The sequence below is a fragment of the Pholcus phalangioides genome, unplaced genomic scaffold (genome assembly GCF_987345545.1).
Source record: "Pholcus phalangioides strain wild (caught in Gottingen) unplaced genomic scaffold, Ppha-v1.0 ptg000024l_1, whole genome shotgun sequence".
Lineage (NCBI taxonomy): Eukaryota > Metazoa > Arthropoda > Arachnida > Araneae > Pholcidae > Pholcus > Pholcus phalangioides.
The window spans coordinates 4,847,127-4,867,449 of NW_028301616.1; the positions used below are offsets into that span (position 1 = coordinate 4,847,127).

The window sequence follows — 20,323 nt, forward strand, 5'->3', positions numbered from 1 at the left end:
TTGAAATTCTGTACTTTTGACCTGCAGGAGTCTTCTTAGGGTTTTTGGATCACGATGATATTTCCATCTTTTAGCAAATTGTTGGAGGGACATGCAAACGGTGTCCAAGGTAAACGACACGGTGGCTTCTTCAGACTCTCATAGGGTTACCAGATACAAATACTTAGAAAGGAGGGCACCTGCGCGCACCCTGGGTAATGTCACTTTTTCTTTTTCCAGCAACAGATGGCACCTTTACGCTGATATTACTAATTTATTACAGTACGTCAGGGATGTGCCTGGTCTCTGCGTGCCGCTGATAGTACCGCTGACCAAGTGTCCAACCAATAGAGCCGTGTTGGAAACGTTCCCAACCACCATCATAATGAAAAATTTTCGGGTGCGGTAGCCCAGGTAGACAAAATACTCGCCTAAAATACCGAAGGATGTCTAGAAGTGTCGCGTAGTTCGATACCCGGTACGTCTTTGTCGGAAAACTTTCCTGACACAGGGGTACAACAGAAACGTCAACACGAACACAGAAAAAGATTACTACCGCAGGTAGTTCCACACCGAGGGTTTAGCGGACCGACCTCTCTGTGAGTATTAATTACGCTGCCGTTCGGAATCGGCAATAAAAATTGCAGGTCATTCTCTGATTAGCCCTAGTGTGCAGAAAATGACCGTGGTGCGACAAAAATGATCAAATTATAATTTCCCCTAACTTTTAGTAAAAAAACCAGTTTGAAAACCAAAACACACAGAAAAAAGAACAAATAAACTGATCCTCTCCCATCGCTAATAATGAATCTGGTCAGTTCTATTGTTTTTCAGCTTTTGCCCGGAGCATGGCGAGGTTTTCTTTGGCCAAGAACCTTGTCTTTTTTTTGTTACATTCATTGGCATTTCTGAAAACGTTGATAGCCTTCTTAAGAGGGCCGCTCCACGGAACACAGGCCGCCTGCTACACAGGCCGCCTGCTACACAGGCCGCTCGGCAGTACTTCCAGCCGGCCTAAGCTTGAAATAACATTAAAAAATGTGGACATGCCGGCCTAAAGAAGGGAAACGTCTGGTAACCCTACTCATGAATGAAACAAATGTTGATTAAAGAAATGTAAAAATGAAAACATTTCTCTTCTTTATGGTATGGGGGTGCTTGATGTTGCGAAAATATTTTTTATTGAAATTCGATGGTGATGACGTGTCCTGTTTTCGGGTTTGTAAAAAATGCTGCGAAATTTCTTCACGGTAATCGGGGGCTATTACGAGTTTTATCTAATCTTAAACCATACGAATTGATGCAGTTGGATATTAAAATATAATACAAATGCGCGTCTATTTTCATACTTGATGAAATATAAATAAAATGTTGAAATCAATGTTATCGCATGTATACTCAGCTCGAAAGTAGGTCCGGATAATTATTTTATACTTAATTTTCTGGGCTTCGTACCTCTAAGCGAACTCAATGTGTGTGTTTCGAAATCAAGAATTCAATCCAATTTCTAAAATTATCGACATGGTGGGAAATTCCTCTAAATTTTCGCATTTCCACAGTAACATCGTTACTTTAAACATCGATTTCTATGGGGGGGGGGAAAGACCCCCCATAGAAGGAAGACATTACACGAGAAACCCCCGCATATCTGGATTACTCAAAATTGAGTGTTCCGGATTCTGCCACGAAGCTGGGCTGGAAGAGATCTCGGCAACGGGATAAGTCCAGTGGCAAAGTTCTGCCGTTCATTCATCCATGTATACCTTTAGAGATTCCATCTTACAATTCTATATACCTCAGTATGAGTTGGTGGACCGCGAGCTTCATGGGAAGTTTCAATTCAGCCCGCGATGTCTTTGGCCGAAGACGCCGATTTAGATGGGGATTAGGGTTTCCGGATTTCAAAACTTGAAACAAGGAACACATGGTATTATTCGTAGAGAAATTTGAACTTTAAAGTATAGATTGCAGCAGTACAGCATTTAAGTAGTACCGTAAACTGGAGTGACTTGGGTACAGATTTTGGACATTTTTTGTATTATATTCTTTGTGAGCTACTTTTTTCATAAAAGTTGTACTAATTAAAGAAGAAGTTTTTAGTTATTACTTTAATGCAAGTATGATAATTGTTTTGTAACTTATTACAGTGAAGCAAATCCACAAATGAATGCAAAGTCGTACCCAAGTCACCTATTCAGGTAGGACGACTCGATTACACTACTCTATCACTTTGATGAGCCTTTGGAAGCGTATGTTTCCGTCTGGAAATAATAAAGAACTTTTTTCTTTGTCCCTATAAATACTGTATGTGAAATATGTTTTTATCACAAATGTAAATACAGGTAATTATTCTTTTACAATGCAAATCTTTTTCAATTTTTATGTTTTGATTGATTCGTGTAATAGACACGTCAATGCGTCGTTTTATGGTAAAAAATTAAACGTATTCATTAATGCTTCATTAATTGTATTCCAGAGACACTACAATTAAATTTTTTACTAAAATCGAGCTGTTGGAGAAAATATGTTTTCCCCCGTCTCCTGAAAACTTGAAAAAAATGAGACATGACCCCTTTTTACATTTAGCGATTCAAGTAAAAAGTTAATCTGATCTTCTGTATAATTTCTATAGGGCCTGGAGCCTAACATTTTCTTACATGTCCGTGGCATCTAAATAACTATGGGTTCCTATAACGAATATAATGTATTGTCTCTAAGTAACCCCGCAAATATTAAACATTTCACTAATAAAACAACCAGTATTTAATAAACTGATTTGATCAGATTAATTATCATCCACAGTACGAACAATGACTACACTTACCGCAGCAAAATTCCATCAAGATCATAAGATGCAACCACTAAACAGTGTAAACAAAGTTTTGCAGTGTTTTTTTGAGACCTTAAAACCCAGGTAGTGATTAAGTTTAACTTATTTCTCGAGAAAAATACTGGCTATTGGGATTCCCCAAATACGGGAAAATACGGAATACTGCCGATAACCGTCAGAGATGATGTCAAATGTAAGCAAAGTTGCCAACTACTGCTGCTGCAATCAATGAAAAATTACCAACGACGGAAAATGAAACACTACTGCAAATTGAGGTTACTTGAAATGAATTCTACGAAATAAAACGTTCAACACGACAAAATTTATAACAGGATACATACTCATTTGTAGTTGTAAATGTCATACTACAATTTATGAGTTTGAAAGATAATTTTAATCCATGATTTCAATAATGAATGAAAATGAGGTGACTTGGTACTGTATATCGTAAAGGTATACAGCAGCATACAGTGATAGGGGAAGTTAAGTGGAATTTTTCAAGCTGTTACTAACGATTCAAAATTTATTTTCTTTCACTGAAAACTGAAATACTTGGCAATCAATCGTCATTTGTTAGAGTTTAAGAACGTCGTTAGAACCCTAAATATCGTCCACTTTGAGCAAATACTGGTCTAAAGAAAGACAGATGAGCACGATTATTTTCTTCATTCCGATATTAATGATTTCCAGAAAAAGCTGAAATAAAATCTATTCATTGAAAACTTCAACGTACTGTTAATTGATGAAGAGTTGTCGACATCCACAATGCTTTTGCTCCAGCTTTATCTTTTCTTTCACAATCATCTTCCTCTTCATTTCAGCCTTCTTTAGCCCGATGTCGGCTTTCAGTAGCGCGATGTCTTTTTTCACAATTTGGATTTTTTTTCTCGCACTCTGCAAATTTTTCGTGTATTCGGATTGAAGAGTTCGCACTTTCTTTCTCTCTTTCAGCAGTACTTGTTTCTTTGCCTCGAGTTTCTTTTCTTTGATTTCTACTTTGGTCTCGTCTGTTGTTAGCTCAGGACCTCCTGTTCTTACCTTCGCTTTAGTTCTAGTGTTTGGGACAGCATTTTGAGCTTCCCCTGTGAGGCTTTGGCGTTCAATTTTCGGTTTCTCAAGAACACGTTTAGGTAACTCACTGGGAACGGAACCACTGCAACCGAGCTCCTGTTTCACGACGAACGATGTCTTGGATAGACCGGTTGTACAACCGAAGGTAAAAACAGGACTCATACTTTGCTCTCGGTCGGTATACGTTTCACTCTTTCTGGAAGAACTTTGTGAGGTCACTGTCTCCTCGATTTCTCGTTTCACGACGGTTGCAGACGGTGATTTGTGATGCAATCCGAGTGGCTCGTCAATCGCTGAAACACAGAAACCCTGCGTGTTATCCGGCAGTATCGCATCAATAGTTCTTGACGATGATGGCATGCTTAGTATGGTGGGAAAATAAGAAATATGTTGAGGCAATATCGAATTCTTGAAACTTACGTGCCCATATCCCGAAGAATACCAAAAATAATTAACCCGTGGCTCGATTGTACCGTCTTTTCCTGGGTATATGACTGTCTTGTCGAAATTTGCCTCGATCCAATTTTTGCATAAAATAATTTTCCCAACCAAGGCACTTATCCTTGAATTATTATTCTTCAACTTGCAAAGAACTACCGGAACACTCGGGAACTTATTACACAAACTGATCACATTAGAGTCGTTATATTGAATTCCTTCTGTATAAAAAGGTGACACCAACATCGAGCTGTTTCTCGAACACACACAGCTGTATAGCAAAGCTTCTTGTCCGTTGAGGAATTTTAAGAAATCTTCACGGTCAAAATGGGACCATTGAGCCATTGTTTGTTTCTTGAGAGTTTCCAGCAAAGAGGCCTTATCGTTTGGATATTTGGATTTTCGAATCACGGCTGTACGTCTAGAGGTGAATGGAAATCCTTTCAGTATGCCCGCTGTACTACTGTTATTGTTCACTAAACTTATTTTCAAACAGAATGCTTCCCATTCATCACACTGAGAAAAAACTCGTTCCTCCATTTCGAAATCCAATTTTTTTTAGAGAGAACACCAACCTGCTTACGGTTATTCGGTTTAACATGGACGTTAAAAACCAGAACTTTAACTTGTAGTTTGAGATAAGTGTCGTTTACTTTTTTCGGATCTGCCAGGTTATCAGGAAAAACCAGAGATAACCAATGTTGCTGCGCAAGATTGTAGCTGACGGGTGGGGGCGTATTGAAGAGAAATCTATTCAAGATAACATTTCATTTCCCCGTTACTACAATTGACTTTTTGGTCCAAACATCACGAACAATAGAATAAGTTGATGATAAAATTGATTAATACCATTCAATTTCCTTCCATTTTCTTTATTTTCAATAGCAACTCAAACAAAATGAAAACATTTAGCATTTGAAACTGAGCAATTCTGTGAATTACAGAAAAATCCGTAAAAACGACAGTTCACAATCAGAGGAAAAGTTGTCGTTTTAACTGATTCCTCGTTATAAACGATTTTTTTTTCTCTGCATTGTAGAAACAAATAAATACGGGAGAAAAAAACGCAAACTAGATGAATTTACCTTTCTCTCTTTTCCATTTTATTTTTTACTACTTTTGTTGAAATATGCACCTAGAGTTATCTGTTCGTGATTTTATGTATACACAATGTGTTGATTGTGTAACAAAATTTTGCACTTTGCGGAATGCAGCATTTTCTGCAACTGAAGTATTCATTGCACTATAAAAATTTCCATTAACATTTAAAGCAGAGAAAGTTAGTAAGACCTATATTTACCCTGTGTCCAGTTTTAGAAAATTCCAAGAAAGGAGAAGTAGTTTTCGAAGGAATAACAAAACGATCTCAAAACCAGAGTTTTTGTCCCGCCTTTCCAACCAACACACCAAGAGAAAAATGATGTGTTTTACCAGCTTCTATATAGATAAGATACACCATGGGATCTTATCTATGGACAGGTACTGACGTGCCCGTTTCTAAACACCTATGAACAAAGTGAAGGGATTTGAAAAAAAAAATGCCACTCTTTCCAGTTCATTTTATCTATAATTTTTAAAGAAAGGGGGAAAGAAAACATGCTTTTCGAGAATTTCCATTGCTGTTATAGCGAATGTGTTCTGATTTTCATTTCGTAATAACTCGCTATAAGCGGATATGCTTTGTATCTTCAACATTCCTTTGACAATCACTTGCGAATTACTCTTAATATCTAGATTCTCGTTATAAGCTGCAATCGTTATAACGGACTATACTGAATTATGAGGGGGGGGGGCATTTTCTGGACACTTCTCCAGCTGCCAGACTTCTAGGGAGCAGTGTTATTCGAAAATATGTATAATCTCCAAGTGGGGTGACCATACGTCCCATATCTACCGGGACAGTCCCGGTTTTTTTCTATTTTTCTGGCTGTCCCGACTTTTTTTGCAAAAATGTCCCGGGTTTTTCACGTATTTTCAACGAAGTCAACTTCCCTCTTTTTGTTCTTCAAATCAACGAACAAAATTATCTTTCCAACTCATAAATTATTTTACGATACAGTGAAACTTCGTCACTCGTTTATTATTATTATATTAATTGTCAGTTTCTGTTATCCGTCATCGTCTAAAAAAATACGTGAGTATCAACAAACATCTTAAAAATTGTCTACGGATTACTTTTACACAATACTGTATAAAGCTGGAAATGACTGTACTGTATGATGGCGGAAGTGACTAATCGTCGTTGGCGGAGGAGCTGAGCTTGATCTGGTGCCGCAAACCAGCCAGTTGCTATTGTGTTACATACTGGTCTCAGTCGTGACCAAAGCTGCATTAAGAGTCTTTAACTTTCTCTGGAGCCGCTTTAACTTTCAAGCGGCTTTGGTCGTGACGGATTAGTCGGTGTGTTCGAATGAATATTTCGTTTCATAGTGCCCTGATCAACTTTTTCGGCATAACGTTGCGATAGTGCTACTGTTCTGTATTTTTAAGCTGTGTTTCGATTTCGCCGCTTATATGTAGGCCTAAAAAAGTGAATATCCAAAAATTTAAATACGAATGCATTGCCTGTGAACTATTATGTCCAAAGAAAGCCTTACTTTCATCTGATCATGCTATGACTGTCGAAGAATTTTGGAAGAGATACAACGTAGAGCAGTGTTTCTCAACCGCTGGGCCGCGGCCCAGTACTGGTCCCTGACCTCATTCAAACCGGGCCGCGAGTGATTAGCGTTTCATTTTTCCTTATTAATTTCCCGTTGGTCATGTATTTGACTGGGCCTTCGACTCACAATACTGAATGAAACCGGGCCGCGGGCTCGAAAAGGTTGAAACCACTGACGTAGAGGACGCTATTTTCAATGTCGCCACTGCCTGGGCTCAGTCCGGCCCTGGAAATTCTACCGTCTGAGGCGAATAATATTTTGCCGCCCTAAGATACGACTGCAGTGGAACTTCGGTTTTCGAACGGTTCGGTTAATGAGCAATTCTCATAACGAGCAAAAATTTTGACTCGGTTAACGAGCGATGATTCGCATTATGAGCAGAAATGCGCAATGTTCACAGGCATTTTCACGTTATTACAACTGAGCTGATGATTTTTTGCTTCCGCCCACACGCTTGTTATGGAATTATAATATTCTCCCTTAAAGTCTGCGGTAAGCGTGCCTCACTCGGAAAATTAACACACGTGCGAGTGGGAATAGTTACGATACGAAACTAGATGTAGCATTGTAGCCGCGCGTAAGTACACTTGAATTTTTTCCAAATTCTGCTTGGATAAAACTGTGGGCTGATTTGAATTATTGAACGGTGATTTTTTTGAGGGAGCTAGCTCATGAGATTATTTGATTGGGGAAGACCATAGACTTGGGGGTGCGTGAGAATGGCATTCAAGAACTAGTGGTGAAAAATGTCTAGGAGTTGACGATAGATGAAGTGATGGATCTATTTTTCACGCACCAGCAAGAGTTTATGGAAGGTATCTCATCTGAGGAAGAGTAAGGAGATGCCCTCACATAAAATGAGATTAGAGAGATGTGCAGAATGTGGGAGTCTGCACAAAACTCTGTAGAAAAGAACCACCCAAATGAAGCTGTAGCAGTGTAGCAGTGTGCGAGGAATGAATCTGTCCAACGAGAACACTGCAATTTCCCATTTCCCAGAAATCATAAAAAGGAGGCAAATCAAGTGTCATTGCATAAGGCTCTTTTTGAAAGCCATGCAAAAAAAAAGTTTGCAAACAACAAGGATTCTGAAAATCTGTCCTGTCTATCTCTAAAGTATGTCCTTAAAAGCAATAGTCCCCCTCTCTCTCGTCGTTTAGTGCAAATTACTAGTCAATAATGTTTGTAAATATTATCGTATTGTGTGTGTGCGTGTGTGTTTATTAATGGCGTTATTTATATTATGTATATTTTGCTCTATTATATATTATTATTATTGTGTTTAATTATTGAATGAATGCCGTTTTTTTATTAGTCATTTTTATGAGAATAAATAATTGTGGAACGAATAATCCGAGTTTGTATTATTTCTTATTGGGAAGTTTGATTCGAATCACGATCTATTCGGATAACGAGCACGCGTTAGCCGAACGAATTTAACTCTTTAACCGAAGTTCCACTGTATATGTGAAAAGTTTCTTTCTTCACCACTATTAGCTTCATACAGTGAGTCCCAGAGTGTTGGTCACGGCCACCTTGGATGGGAGGGGGGTTATCAATGATGATTTCAGATGTCGCGAGAGAATTTCCTAAATAAAAACGTCCTGATCAGAGTAAATACATCAAATGAATTTAATAACTCTTCTTTGAAGCAAGAGGGTGCTCCCATATATTGGGCGCACCTGCTTACATTTTTTCCCAAGGGTTTTGGAAAAAATTCTGCACTTTCGAAGAAATAATCGAGTTTAGCACATATATATCGTATAACGCATTAAAACTACATAAAATTCACTAAAAATTATCTGAAGAAAACTCTTACTCAATCAAGTGTCGCAAATGTGCTTTCGCTCACTCTTATGAAAAAACATGAAAATTAATATATTTATTCTGAATCAAAAGACAAAATTTACTTGTTGAAAATAAAAGAATCGTTCCCCTCATTTCCTAGTTTTTAAAATCGTAATTCCCCGCGTTATGTTGCCTATACACGCGTGGTAGCACAAAGATAAGTTTTCCTACCTTTTTAATTATACGTTGCAGCGAAATATTCTAGCGAAGTGGCTGCCTTGAGTTCATACGTTTGTGTCTAGATGCGTGCGCAAGAGAGAACATGGGGGGGGGGGGAGGGGCGTACCTTCCCCAAGACGATCAAAAATTAAAAATATTTTCAAATATTTCAGTAAAAAATGAAAATATCGGAAGTAAATACCTTTATACCGTATCTTGTCTTTATCAACTTCTGTTACAAAATATGGGCATTTAGAGTCTGAAAATGTTTCCATTTGCACAGATATTTTTTTTTTTGTTGCGCAGAGAAAATTCCCTATATTGTATAAGACAGCATGTCTTGTTTTATCATTCCGCACAGATATCAAAATTCTGTGAGTAAAGAAACAGGTCTGAGCAGATGAAATCAAAGGATGCGCCCCATCCGGAAAAAAAAGTTAAAGGGCACATTTCACGCGTTGGAATAAAATTTTCTCTTTCCCCGCGAGCATCTCGGTGCTCATCATGTCCTCCTACATCCAGGAACTAGCCCCCCCCCCCACAAGACCGAGATCTTTGGTGGAGGCCTCCTCTATAGTGAATTTATAGTGTAAAAAAATAGATTTGTCCCGGTCCCCGTGCTAGAGCACTGCTAGAGGGCCACTCATAGTGCTGCTTATTTAAACCATTGAGAATAGATGCTTGATTTCCTACTCAGAAGATATTCACCGACAACTTAGATGAACATCCTATGTTTCAATGATTAGCATCATGATTATTTAAGTTAAAGCCATATGTCAGAGTTCTTGTGCAATTGCTTTTCTTCTGGTGATGGTAATAATCACAGCTCTCGATTTGTGAATATGCCTCCCAATAGGCTGACAGGGCTCCAACCTCGTGAGTCCCAACGGTGAGTTCAACCTGGCAGGGCACGGAGACCCATTACCCCCCCCCCCTCCCACATCCCGCAGTAGTGCTCTAGGCTGAGATCTTTGGAGAAATCCCAGGTGAGACTCTTCACGGGCCCTCTCTGATATGACTTTGTAGTAGGAAAAACAAAAATAGAAACACATCTGATGAGAATTATTTTGGGCCTCCCAAAATAATTAGTGCTAGACCCACTTCTTTTGTAGGGGTGATGCAGGGACCTACATCGAAAGCTCCAGCCGGCGATTCGTAGTTGAACATCACAATGAAAACCTTACGTAAGCGCCAGTAAGAGGAAAGTTCAGAAATGAGCTGCTAATCAAACACCAAAAAGTTTATAGCACTCTGATTTGCATATTGCCAGTGATTTGCTTTCATGCAGCGCCCTGTATTAACAAAAATTTGAACAGATTTTTTCTGTACTAAAAAAAAACTCCCTTGGTGAGAATTTCTTTTTTCATACATATTATTATATAAACCACATTCAAATATGTAAATTGCTATTTGAAAATTTATGGGAACATTGTGCATGAAGAAAGGATTCATTAATATCAGATTCTATTAACTATCATCTCCAATGAATGAATGAACGCCAGGGTCTCTGCCACCGGACTTATCCCGTTGCCGAGATCTCTTCCAGCCCAGCTTCGTGACAGAGTCTGGAACGAAGTGAGTGAGTAGCTAGTGTTGTGTATGAAATTGCAGTGCTGCCATCTATACTTCAAATTGTGAGTGAGGTGTAATGATTGAATATTTGTAACGTTGTAGGCCTGTTGCTCTCTGTGGCGAGACTTTTTAACGGGGAGATCGGCTCGCATTCGCGCCTTGAAGTTGGGAACCACAGAAAACCAACTTCAGCCGACCACCACTGTGGGGTTCGAACCCGGATCCTCGCATCGCGAGTCCGTCACTATAACCACTCGACCATCACAGCGGCAACTACACCAGTCCTGATAAGGCAGATTCGTGAGTGCCGAACGTATGATCAACTTCAGCATATTACAAACACTGTGCATCAAGTAATAGAAGAGGCAGGTAATAGGTCGTTGCTTCCTGGGAGCAACGGATCGCAGATGCCAGTTAAATCCAAAAGCACATGGTGGACAACTGAACTGGAAGTGTCACGCAAGAAGCTCAGAGCTCTGAAAAGACGATATATACGAGCAAAAGATCAGGAGGACAAAATTCGCCTGCGCATGACATTTAATAAATATCAGGCTCAGTACCGTAAAGAGATTCGTAAAACAAAATTATCTGCCTGGCGTGCACTATGTGAAAAAACAGCCTCTGAATTTGGTACCGTATATCGTGCTTCTATGTCCCGCAAAACGAAGCCGCAGCTGACTATGAGCCAATTTGGTGACGAAACAATTTTGCAGGCGGGGGAAAGACACCTTAATGACATTTACCCCGATGTTGACTCCGATAACTATGGTCCTCCTTATATGAGCTCTAGTATGTACTTCGAGCCGGATTTGAATATGAGAGCAATATCTAAGCAAGAGATAGTAAGAATCGTTGACCAGCTTAATATGCGGAAAGCCCCGGGTCTAGACCGGGTGAACAACAGGATGGTCAAGGCGATAAATAAAGCATTTCCAGATCTTTTACATTCCCTATACAATAAGTGCCTGCAACTGGGATGTTTTCCAAATCATTTCAAAGAAGGTAAGCTACTCCTTTTATTGAAGAAAGGAAGACGTTCAGGAGACCCATAAAGCTTACCGCCCTATCTCTTTACTCTCTGGCTTCGGGAAGGTACTGGAGAAAATTTTGGTACAACGAGTCATGTTTTACACGGAGAGGCAAGGATTCTGGCATGCCAACCAGTACGGATTCCGACAAGGTCGTTCAGCAGAAATGGCGCTTGCAGACATGATGGAAGAGGTTAAGACGCAAAGAAATCGAGGTAATGACGTAGCCATCATATCCCTGGATATAGAAGGGGCGTTCGATAACCTCAGATACTCGTATAGAATATCTGAGGTTATCGAACGCCCCTTCTATATCCAGGGATATGATGGCTACGTCATTACCTCGATTTCTTTGCGTCTTAACCTCTTCCGCCGTCTAGCAATAGCGCCCATACCACAACAGCTCAAGGTAATTTTATCGGATCTTTTGTACCACCGTCGAGCGGTGTTGGTCACGGATGCGGGAAAAGCTGTGAAAGAGCTTCAAAAGGGTGCACCTCAGGGCTCATGTTCCGGCCCCTTGTTATGAAATCTTGTTCTGGATGAGTTATTGAAAATTAATTGGCCCTCAAACGTCAAAGTTCAGGCTTATGCTGATGACCTTTTGGTAATTGCATCTGCCCCTACTGTCAAGGGATCAGGTGATCTAGCAGAAGAAGCCCTTAGAACAGTGTCAAATTGGCTGCACATGCATAAGCTCACTCTCTCTATCGCTAAGACAAAATTCTTGTGGATATCAAAGAAAAGACCTCCCACCATCTGGTTCCAAGGGAAAACCATCAAGAAAACGGACGTGCTATGTTATTTAGGCGTTTTTATCGATAAGCAACTTAGCTGGGACGATCACATCAAAGAACAGAAGAGAAAGGCGTCACGTGTTCTTCAGAAGATGCGCCTGATGGCTGGACCACAGTGGGGACTGACACGGGCTCTGAGGAGATCCCTCTACTTGACAGTGGTTGAGCCTATGATAGCTTATGGAGCTTCAATATGGCATTCTCCCAAGGTCCAGATGTTCAGACGGCTCGATTTCTTGGGGCTCCCGCCATTATCTCTCAAGATAGAATTCCTGGCACGAGTCAGACGTCTTCTAAAGCTTCACAAGCCATGTCCATTGTTACAGGAAACATTAGTCCCGGACGCCTTCGAGCAAAAAACTATAGGCTGGACCTCGCATCCTGCAGAATCTCTGCAGGCCAATCAAGTATTCCTAGAATCTTCGGAGGATGATACACCTGAGGAGAAATCCGTCGTATATTACACGGATGGCTCTAAACTGGAATCAGGTACAGGAGCTGCCTGTATAAAAACCGTGGGAACGGAGATCGTGCGTAAATGGGCTGCTAAACTAAAAGAAAATAATTCAGTATATCAAGCTGAGATGCTCGCTATATTTACAGCAGCTCTGGATGCAGCTACAAACAGGAGGCAGACTGTAATAAGATCGGATAGCCGTTCAAGTCCCCAGGCCATTCTAAACCCGCTCTCTGAAAACGCAATGACGAGAAAGATAAAGAGTATACTTGTATCTCACCCATCAATACGCATCTCCTGGGTAAAAGCCCACAACGGCCAGTGGGGAAACGAGCTTGCGGATGCGGCGGCCAAAGAAGCGACCAATACCGGAGTCTTTTACGACGAACTCTTATACCCAGCTTCTCACGCAAAATCACTCCTCTGGAGGGACATGATAGCAAATTGGCAATTGCATTGGGATATGCCGGAGGCGTCAGGAAGATCAACTCACGAAGTTATAAAGAAAGTAGATACTAGGAGCAGGGGCTGGTCACGAGAGCTCATCTTATTTGTCACCGGTCATGGGCCTTTCCCCGGCAACCTTACATCGCTTTAAAGTGATTGCCAGCGATAAATGCTCTTGCCTTGAGCCTGGCACGCCCCTGCACTACGCCACATGCTGTCCAGAAACGATGCCCTTTCACTTCTGTTCGCCGGCTGCCCATTTACACACACCATGGATGCTTGGCATACTACGTCGAGAAGAATCAAAGGAAAAGATAAGAAAAATGGTGAAATTCCTTGAGGAACATCCCGAGAAGATAAGGGATCCGTCTCCTCCAGCTCCTGCAACTCCGGTACCAGCGCCGGTAAGGAGATCGCCGCGTCTTCACCCTGACAGTGCGCTGGTGGCACTGTTTGCGAGCGAGGAGCAGGATGAATCCCAAACCTAATTAATGACGTCTCGGAGAAATTAGACTGACTGTATTGAACTGCCGGAGTGCAATGAGATGCTCTGCCCTTCTTGTCATTTGATTCAATCCTTGATCACTCAAATTTCTGATTGCGCCTTTTGCGATACGATTTTTATACAACTTTCCATGACTAGTTATTATCCGTGCCCGTTGCACTTTACTTTAACTTGATTAATTTGATTCTTCGATTTACATCATTTTTGATTTCCTTTCACTATATGTAATCTTTGACGAATCAATAAATTTTGGTTTTACCGGAGATGCCCTGTTCCCCCCCCTCGGGGGGGGGGGGGGGCAAAGTGCTTGCGTTGCTTCTTGCGACAGAGCCTGGGTGTCTCGCGGTTTCTCCAGTTCTCCAGTTCCAGTGCCCTAGTTGTCCCAGCATAGTCACGGGCCTGATCATCTCAGAGACAATGAAATGAGATTTCATATCCCAAGAATACACAATAAAGAGAACAACATGAATAAAAACATTAACAAAACTATTTATTTTCATTAGTAAAGTCTGGGAAAGGGGAAAAAATTATTTACAAATATAACGTTTTCACTCAGAAAAAAAATTGATAATGAGATCTAGCCTCATTTGGTAATTCTATCCGCATCCAATGAATACGTCAGATCAGATCATTTACTATTTTTGGTAAAAAAATGGCTTTGATTATTAAAAACTGATTATTCATAGAAATTACATTCAAGACAACATGTATGAGTACAGTAAAAACCTGATCATTGATATCGCAATTCAATATTTAGCTATTAAAAATATGCTTTTTTTCTCAGAATTTCACTTCTAGCATTCTTAATGAACATATCTCAAAAATGTATGCGATAAATAATATAGCACGGCCATAGCCTCAATTCAAATCAATTCATAGCCTCAAAATTTTGGCGTATCCGTCGAGATAAAAATGGAATTATAAAAATGAAACTGTGTAATCAGGATTTTTACTGTATATTCATAATTGTCAATGACATAAGGGTGTAAAAAAAGATTTATAATATGTGAAGAGAGTATAATATGTATAATATAAAAATACAAAACGAACGAAAATATGGAATGCATCGTTACAATATTTAAAAAACAAAGACCTGAGAGAGAACAAGCAAATTTGTTGATTTCAAAGACACTATTTAATACAAATGCAATTAATGAATTTCCTATTTTGTTAAGAAATTTATTTACATAAAAATGTGTGTATTGAGTGATCAAAGAAATGAATTTCCCTTTTTTGAAATTGTAAAAATTAATTGTATATATTATTATCTATAGGCAGTGTTTTTATAGAATCATTTGAAAATACGAACAGTTTAAAATAGTCTTCGGCGTTAAGTACAGTACATTTACAAAATTACAACACATATACAGTATCACCTATCGTCTGATATAAACTATAATTTTTTTTGAGCATTCACGCTTTTTTTTATGCACACACATATACTATATGTTCATAATAGCACTAAACAATCACATTTTGTTTTTGTCGACGCTGATACGCTTCTGAGTCCTGTTGTACAAACCAATCAAAATTATGGTTGGCACTAGAAGTTCCTTCATTTTTTTTTTCTCGTTTTCCAAGCGAATCACAATGATTGGCAATTTTTGCATAAAAAAGTTCCGATATCCTTTCTTCTCGAATTGAATTATACATGGAAGGTCAAATAACTAGATTTTCTTTTGTTTATACATATACATATCGTTGCACGGCATATCTTTGAGTTAAAGCTCTGTGATAGGGTTATTCCTCCTGGAAGACCAGCTCGTAAAACCAGATCCTCTGGAATATCCAGATATCCTAGAAATAGAAAGAGATGTTACATATGTAGAGAAAAGTTTTTTTTTAAATGTAAAATTAATACTCGATTTTCAATAGGTGCATATAAGGGGCACAAGGGAAATTGAGAAATTAATTTTACAAAGTATCTGTGCTTCTCAATGCTAAAATAAGAGGCTTTTAAGGAGGCTAGATATCTCAGCAATGCCACTATTAGGGTCAATACAGTACAGGATGATATTGTTTACCTATCACAATTCCAGAAAGTCTGATGTAACAAGTAGGGTTTATAATGAGAATCTCACTATTACAAGTGAGTGTCAAAGAGCTAATGTTGAAGATACACACACACACACACAGTTCGCCCAGCTTAATTGGGTAAAAGATAATCTGATACCACCAATTACTGATAAAATCCTCTGAAACCGAAATTTCTCCCATAGAGACAATAACATGACAATTTCTAAAACTTTTCCTTGCTTAATTGAATATTGGAATTCACACATTAACTTTAAATACACATCAATCACTATATACATATTTTTAATGATTGAAACATTGAGAAATTAAATAAAATGTGTCAACAGTTAAAATTTACGAAAAATCTAGAATTTTGGTGCCCTGTAATGTTAAAGTCATCTTCAGAACATTTAATTGATTCATTTTATTTTTGTTCTTTGTTCAGCCCATAGAGGACGTTAACTTTTCTAACAAAAGAAAAAACCTGCACAAACGCCATGGCTTCATGCAAAGTCTAAAAATTAGAAAAAATTATGTGAAAAGAAAAAAATTTCTGTTTGTGAAACAGATTGAAAGTTTTGAATGCAATAATAATAATAAAACAAACTCAAACTGAAATTGCTAAAGAGAATGGAATTTCTCAATCTCGGGTATCAATCATTACAAAAAATGTGGAAGAAATTGAAGATTTGTGGAAGAAAGGAACTTTGATAAGATAACGAAAGAGAGAATCTAATTCTCTGGCAAGTGTCGATTAATTTCTTTTGCAATGGTTTCGTGCTGAAAGCCAAAAATGCATCATCGACATTGCCATGATTAGACAAAAAACAAAACAAAAAATCACCAACACTTTTGAAAACTTAGAGAAAATAAATATAACATGATAATTTTAATTTCAATTTGATATTTTATTTCTGTTGATTTTCTCTCTCAGCATCGGACTAATTTGCTTTTCGAATTCTTTACCTCTTATTATATCACAGTATATATTCTAGCTGCATTTGGCGTTTATATTGGTATGTTATTACGAATACTAAACTTAAAATCTGATATTTAATTCATTCTGTTCTGATATAATTTTGCTTGGAAAATATGATAATTATATATATAGTATTTATTTTTTCATAATTATTTGAAATTATTGTCTGAAATTTGAAAATTATATATTTTTAATATAAAATCTAAACTACAGCGTCTGAAACTGCAATACTAATTGTTCCCTGCCCAGTAGAATATTATCAGCCAGATTCGGCCAACTAAATCAGTTTAAGCTAGGCAGACTGTACGTACTGCTTATAACAAGAAGATCGAAAAGTCTGTTATAACCTTAACTTTTCTTTTCAATTGTGAGCTGTTGTTATAACCAACTTCTACCGTCTATTAATTGTTCTTCTATTGCAAACTGTAGTGTTTTGTTATTTATTGCAGTAAACATGAAGGGAAAACTGAACTAACTCTTAAATAATCATTCAAATAACTTTGTTCTTTTCAGACTTACTATTTTGAGATACATTTTTTTTATTCATTTCTGCATTGAAATGATTCTACTTGTGTCAATTTGCTCTTGCAGAAGCTTAAAGGAAGTTCAGTAGCCATGTGCCTAATAATTCCTTTGACCAGGGTGAGAGTAATAAATTAAGAGAAAGTTGCCTAATTACTAAACAGAACTAAGACATAGAGAAGAAATTCTCTAACTGGCTACTGTGGTCTATATCCTGTCCGATATCTAAATATACGTTAGCTCTGCAAGACAACAATCTTAAAATCAACTTACTTACATAGAGTCGTTTCCGTCTTTCATGTCATACCACTGGTTCTCATTTTTGTTGAACCTTTCGAATTTCGGACTCGAATGCGAAGGATTTAGTGATGAGGCACCATCAGGAGGTACTTGTTGTCTCGATCTCCTGTTATTCCTCTTCATAGATTGATTATCACCTAGACTATCACTGTATTCAGGCCTGAATCAGAAATGATAATTTATGTATGACTATTCATTTTTTTGCATAATGTAAAGAGGAAAAAAAATCCACTAAAAATGCATATTACATGTTATTTCAGTTGTGTAAATTGGTAAGAATGTAGTTATCTTATCACGAGATTCCAATAGTTATGATAAATTAAACTGATTTTTCCTCCATGAGATCTGAAATTTCACTTGATGCAATATTGCTCCAGTTTTATGCCTTATTAAAACAGGCTCAAATGTAGGATGATGTGTTGGGAGGAGTGAATTTTGTGAGTTCTTTGAATCATCTCGTATTTTCTAGGACAGAAAAATTTGAGAGCAATTGCCCTCATCGCCCCCCCCCCCTCCCGGATCCACTCTTGGATTAAAAGACTTATCTTTCTATCTATAAATGAAAAAAAAATTCAATCAACTTACGCTGGGAAGTCACCATTTGCTAATGCAGCTTTGATATTATCAACAGTTCCATTCGGAGTGCTTCTACTTCCATATGGATTGCCGAGAGTTTTACCCATCAGTGGGTTCTTAATGTTGTAGAGCCTCTGTTGTTCCCATGATGTATGCCTCCTCCTTCCTTTCCTAGAGAGAATGAGAGTGGGAAAAATTAAATGAAAATATTAAAAAGAATATTGTTTGACAATATATTCAAGAGTCTATTTTTTTTAAAAACAAAACAATTACAGGGGGAAAATATTATATTATTGAGCATATTGTTACTAATATATTGTATTATATTCAGCATATTGTTACTAATATATTGTATTATATTCAGCATATTGTTACTAATATATTGTATTATATTCAGCATATTGTTACTAATATATTGTATTATATTCAGCATATTGTTACTAATATATTGTATTATATTCAGCATATTGTTACTAATATATTGTATTATATTCAGCATATTGTTACTAATATATTGTATTATATTCAGCATATTGTTACTAATATATTGTATTATATTCAGCATATTGTTACTAATATATTGTATTATATTCAGCATATTGTTACTAATATATTGTATTATATTCAGCATATTGTTACTAATATATTGTATTATATTCAGCATATTGTTACTAATATATTGTATTATATTCAGCATATTGTTACTATTTTTTGATATTTCTTGTACAAATTAAGGAGTCTGAGTCCTCAAGTGAATTTGCATGGAATGAGAGATTTTATTTGCAAGAATCAATGCAGAGTAACACTTCTGGCTTCAATATAATTTTTTCGCCTTAGTGGAAAAAAAACCAGTTAAAAAATATGAATGTAAATGTAATTTGATTTTTAAATTTTGGTGGATATGATAAAACCCCTCTTTTGTAGACATTGATGGGACACAAAACTTTGTCCATAAAATCAGGGGGATTTCACAAATGCGTACTTTCATTATACAAGGGAAATTATCATGTGGCATTGATAGTGCCAAATGATAATGATACCTCTTCCTCTTTTGATGATAATTTTAATTATGATCAAAAGAAGTGACTGTTGAGAGGGATTTTACTGTACTAACTAAACCACATAATCAAAATTATGTAACAATTATTTAATTTATTTACCTCTTTTTGCAAGACGAGCACAGCAATGCAATTCCAAGCACAGCACCAAGGAATATTACACTGCTGAGAGCAATGATAGCGATTTCCGTTGTTCCCATTTGACTGATTTTCTCCTGCACAGAAACACCTTGAATTCGTTGAATATTAAAATTTTCAAGATTCGAGAAAATCAAATCTGATCTTTGTTCCATAGCACTGAAAACAAAAGAAAAACAAAATTCAGAAGTGTCTCCTACGGTAATCAACAAATGATGAAGGCAAAGAACTTAAAAACATACATCAATATTATTCATTTCAACGAGTCACCTGGCTAAGACAAAATAGCGCATAATGAAAATTTTTGGCACAATTTAGAAAACTAATTGTTACTTACTTCAATTGTTAAATTTGTTTTTGTTGATGATTTTGAAAAACAGCTAAGAACATGATGAACTCAGTTCCAAAGTATTCATAAAAAACTTTTAATCAAAAATATATTTTGTTAGCTTCAAATTTTTGAAAAATGGGAAAAGGAGAAATTAATTGGCCAGATGACTGGTTAATCACTTGATTATAGAGCTACGGAAAATCATTTATTATCAGATTAAAATAATGAATAAAAACTAGTTACAATGAGTCAGTGATACAGTATATATGATTAGAACTGAAAATAAAATAGATCATGGATTAGTAGATAGTCATTCAACATGTGTCCTAGATACATACTGAATTTGATATTAAAAAAACAACAACAAAGAACAAGAGAAAAACTCACTTTAATAGAACCTCAGTATCAACGATATCATTTGTATCTTGATGCACAGCATAAAGGAATAGATCAGTGCTGGACAGAAGAAAAAAATGTCTGTTTTTATATTCACATTAAAGGAAAAAGAAAAAAAATAATTTTCTAATCCTAATTAATTCAACCTAACTAATCCTCCTAATTCATTTCAAAAATTAGTTAAAAGCATAATAAAATGAAACAGTTGAAACT

General features: G+C 37.3%; 3 protein-coding genes across 5 annotated transcripts in view; 1 reads left to right on the plus strand and 2 right to left on the minus strand.

Moving 5' to 3' along the window:
* The window catches only part of LOC149068613 (tubulin alpha chain, testis-specific-like), an 80,730-nt gene extending 74,993 nt beyond the window's left edge, over window positions 1-5,737 (minus strand). Inside the window, exon 1 of the mRNA XM_089250379.1 lies at window positions 5,619-5,737. The gene's annotated coding sequence lies outside the window, so the exon portion shown is untranslated. The remainder of the gene's footprint in view (window positions 1-5,618) is intronic.
* A 5,945-nt stretch (window positions 5,738-11,682) lies between these two features.
* Window positions 11,683-13,440, plus strand: LOC149068617 (uncharacterized). The gene is made up of 2 exons (XM_089251163.1): window positions 11,683-11,997; window positions 12,175-13,440. Exons 1-2 carry the CDS (start codon window positions 11,683-11,685, stop codon window positions 13,438-13,440), a joined length of 1,581 nt encoding a protein of 526 aa, XP_089107289.1.
* Window positions 13,441-14,263: 823 nt separating this feature from the next.
* The window catches only part of LOC149068618 (protocadherin Fat 3-like), a 181,316-nt gene continuing 175,256 nt past the window's right edge, over window positions 14,264-20,323 (minus strand). For 2 of the 3 annotated variants that reach the window (XM_089250408.1, XM_089250406.1), the window contains exons 62-66: window positions 20,102-20,170; window positions 19,348-19,542; window positions 18,197-18,358; window positions 17,589-17,771; window positions 14,264-15,591 (exon numbers count right to left, since the gene is read on the minus strand). In XM_089250408.1, the coding sequence (XP_089106534.1) occupies window positions 15,516-15,591; window positions 17,589-17,771; window positions 18,197-18,358; window positions 19,348-19,542; window positions 20,102-20,170 (685 nt within the window). In that variant the 3' untranslated portion in view covers window positions 14,264-15,515. Of the gene's footprint in view, window positions 15,592-17,584; window positions 17,772-18,196; window positions 18,359-19,347; window positions 19,543-20,101; window positions 20,171-20,323 lie in introns of all 3 variants that reach the window. The other variant, XM_089250409.1, reaches the window with a different exon arrangement.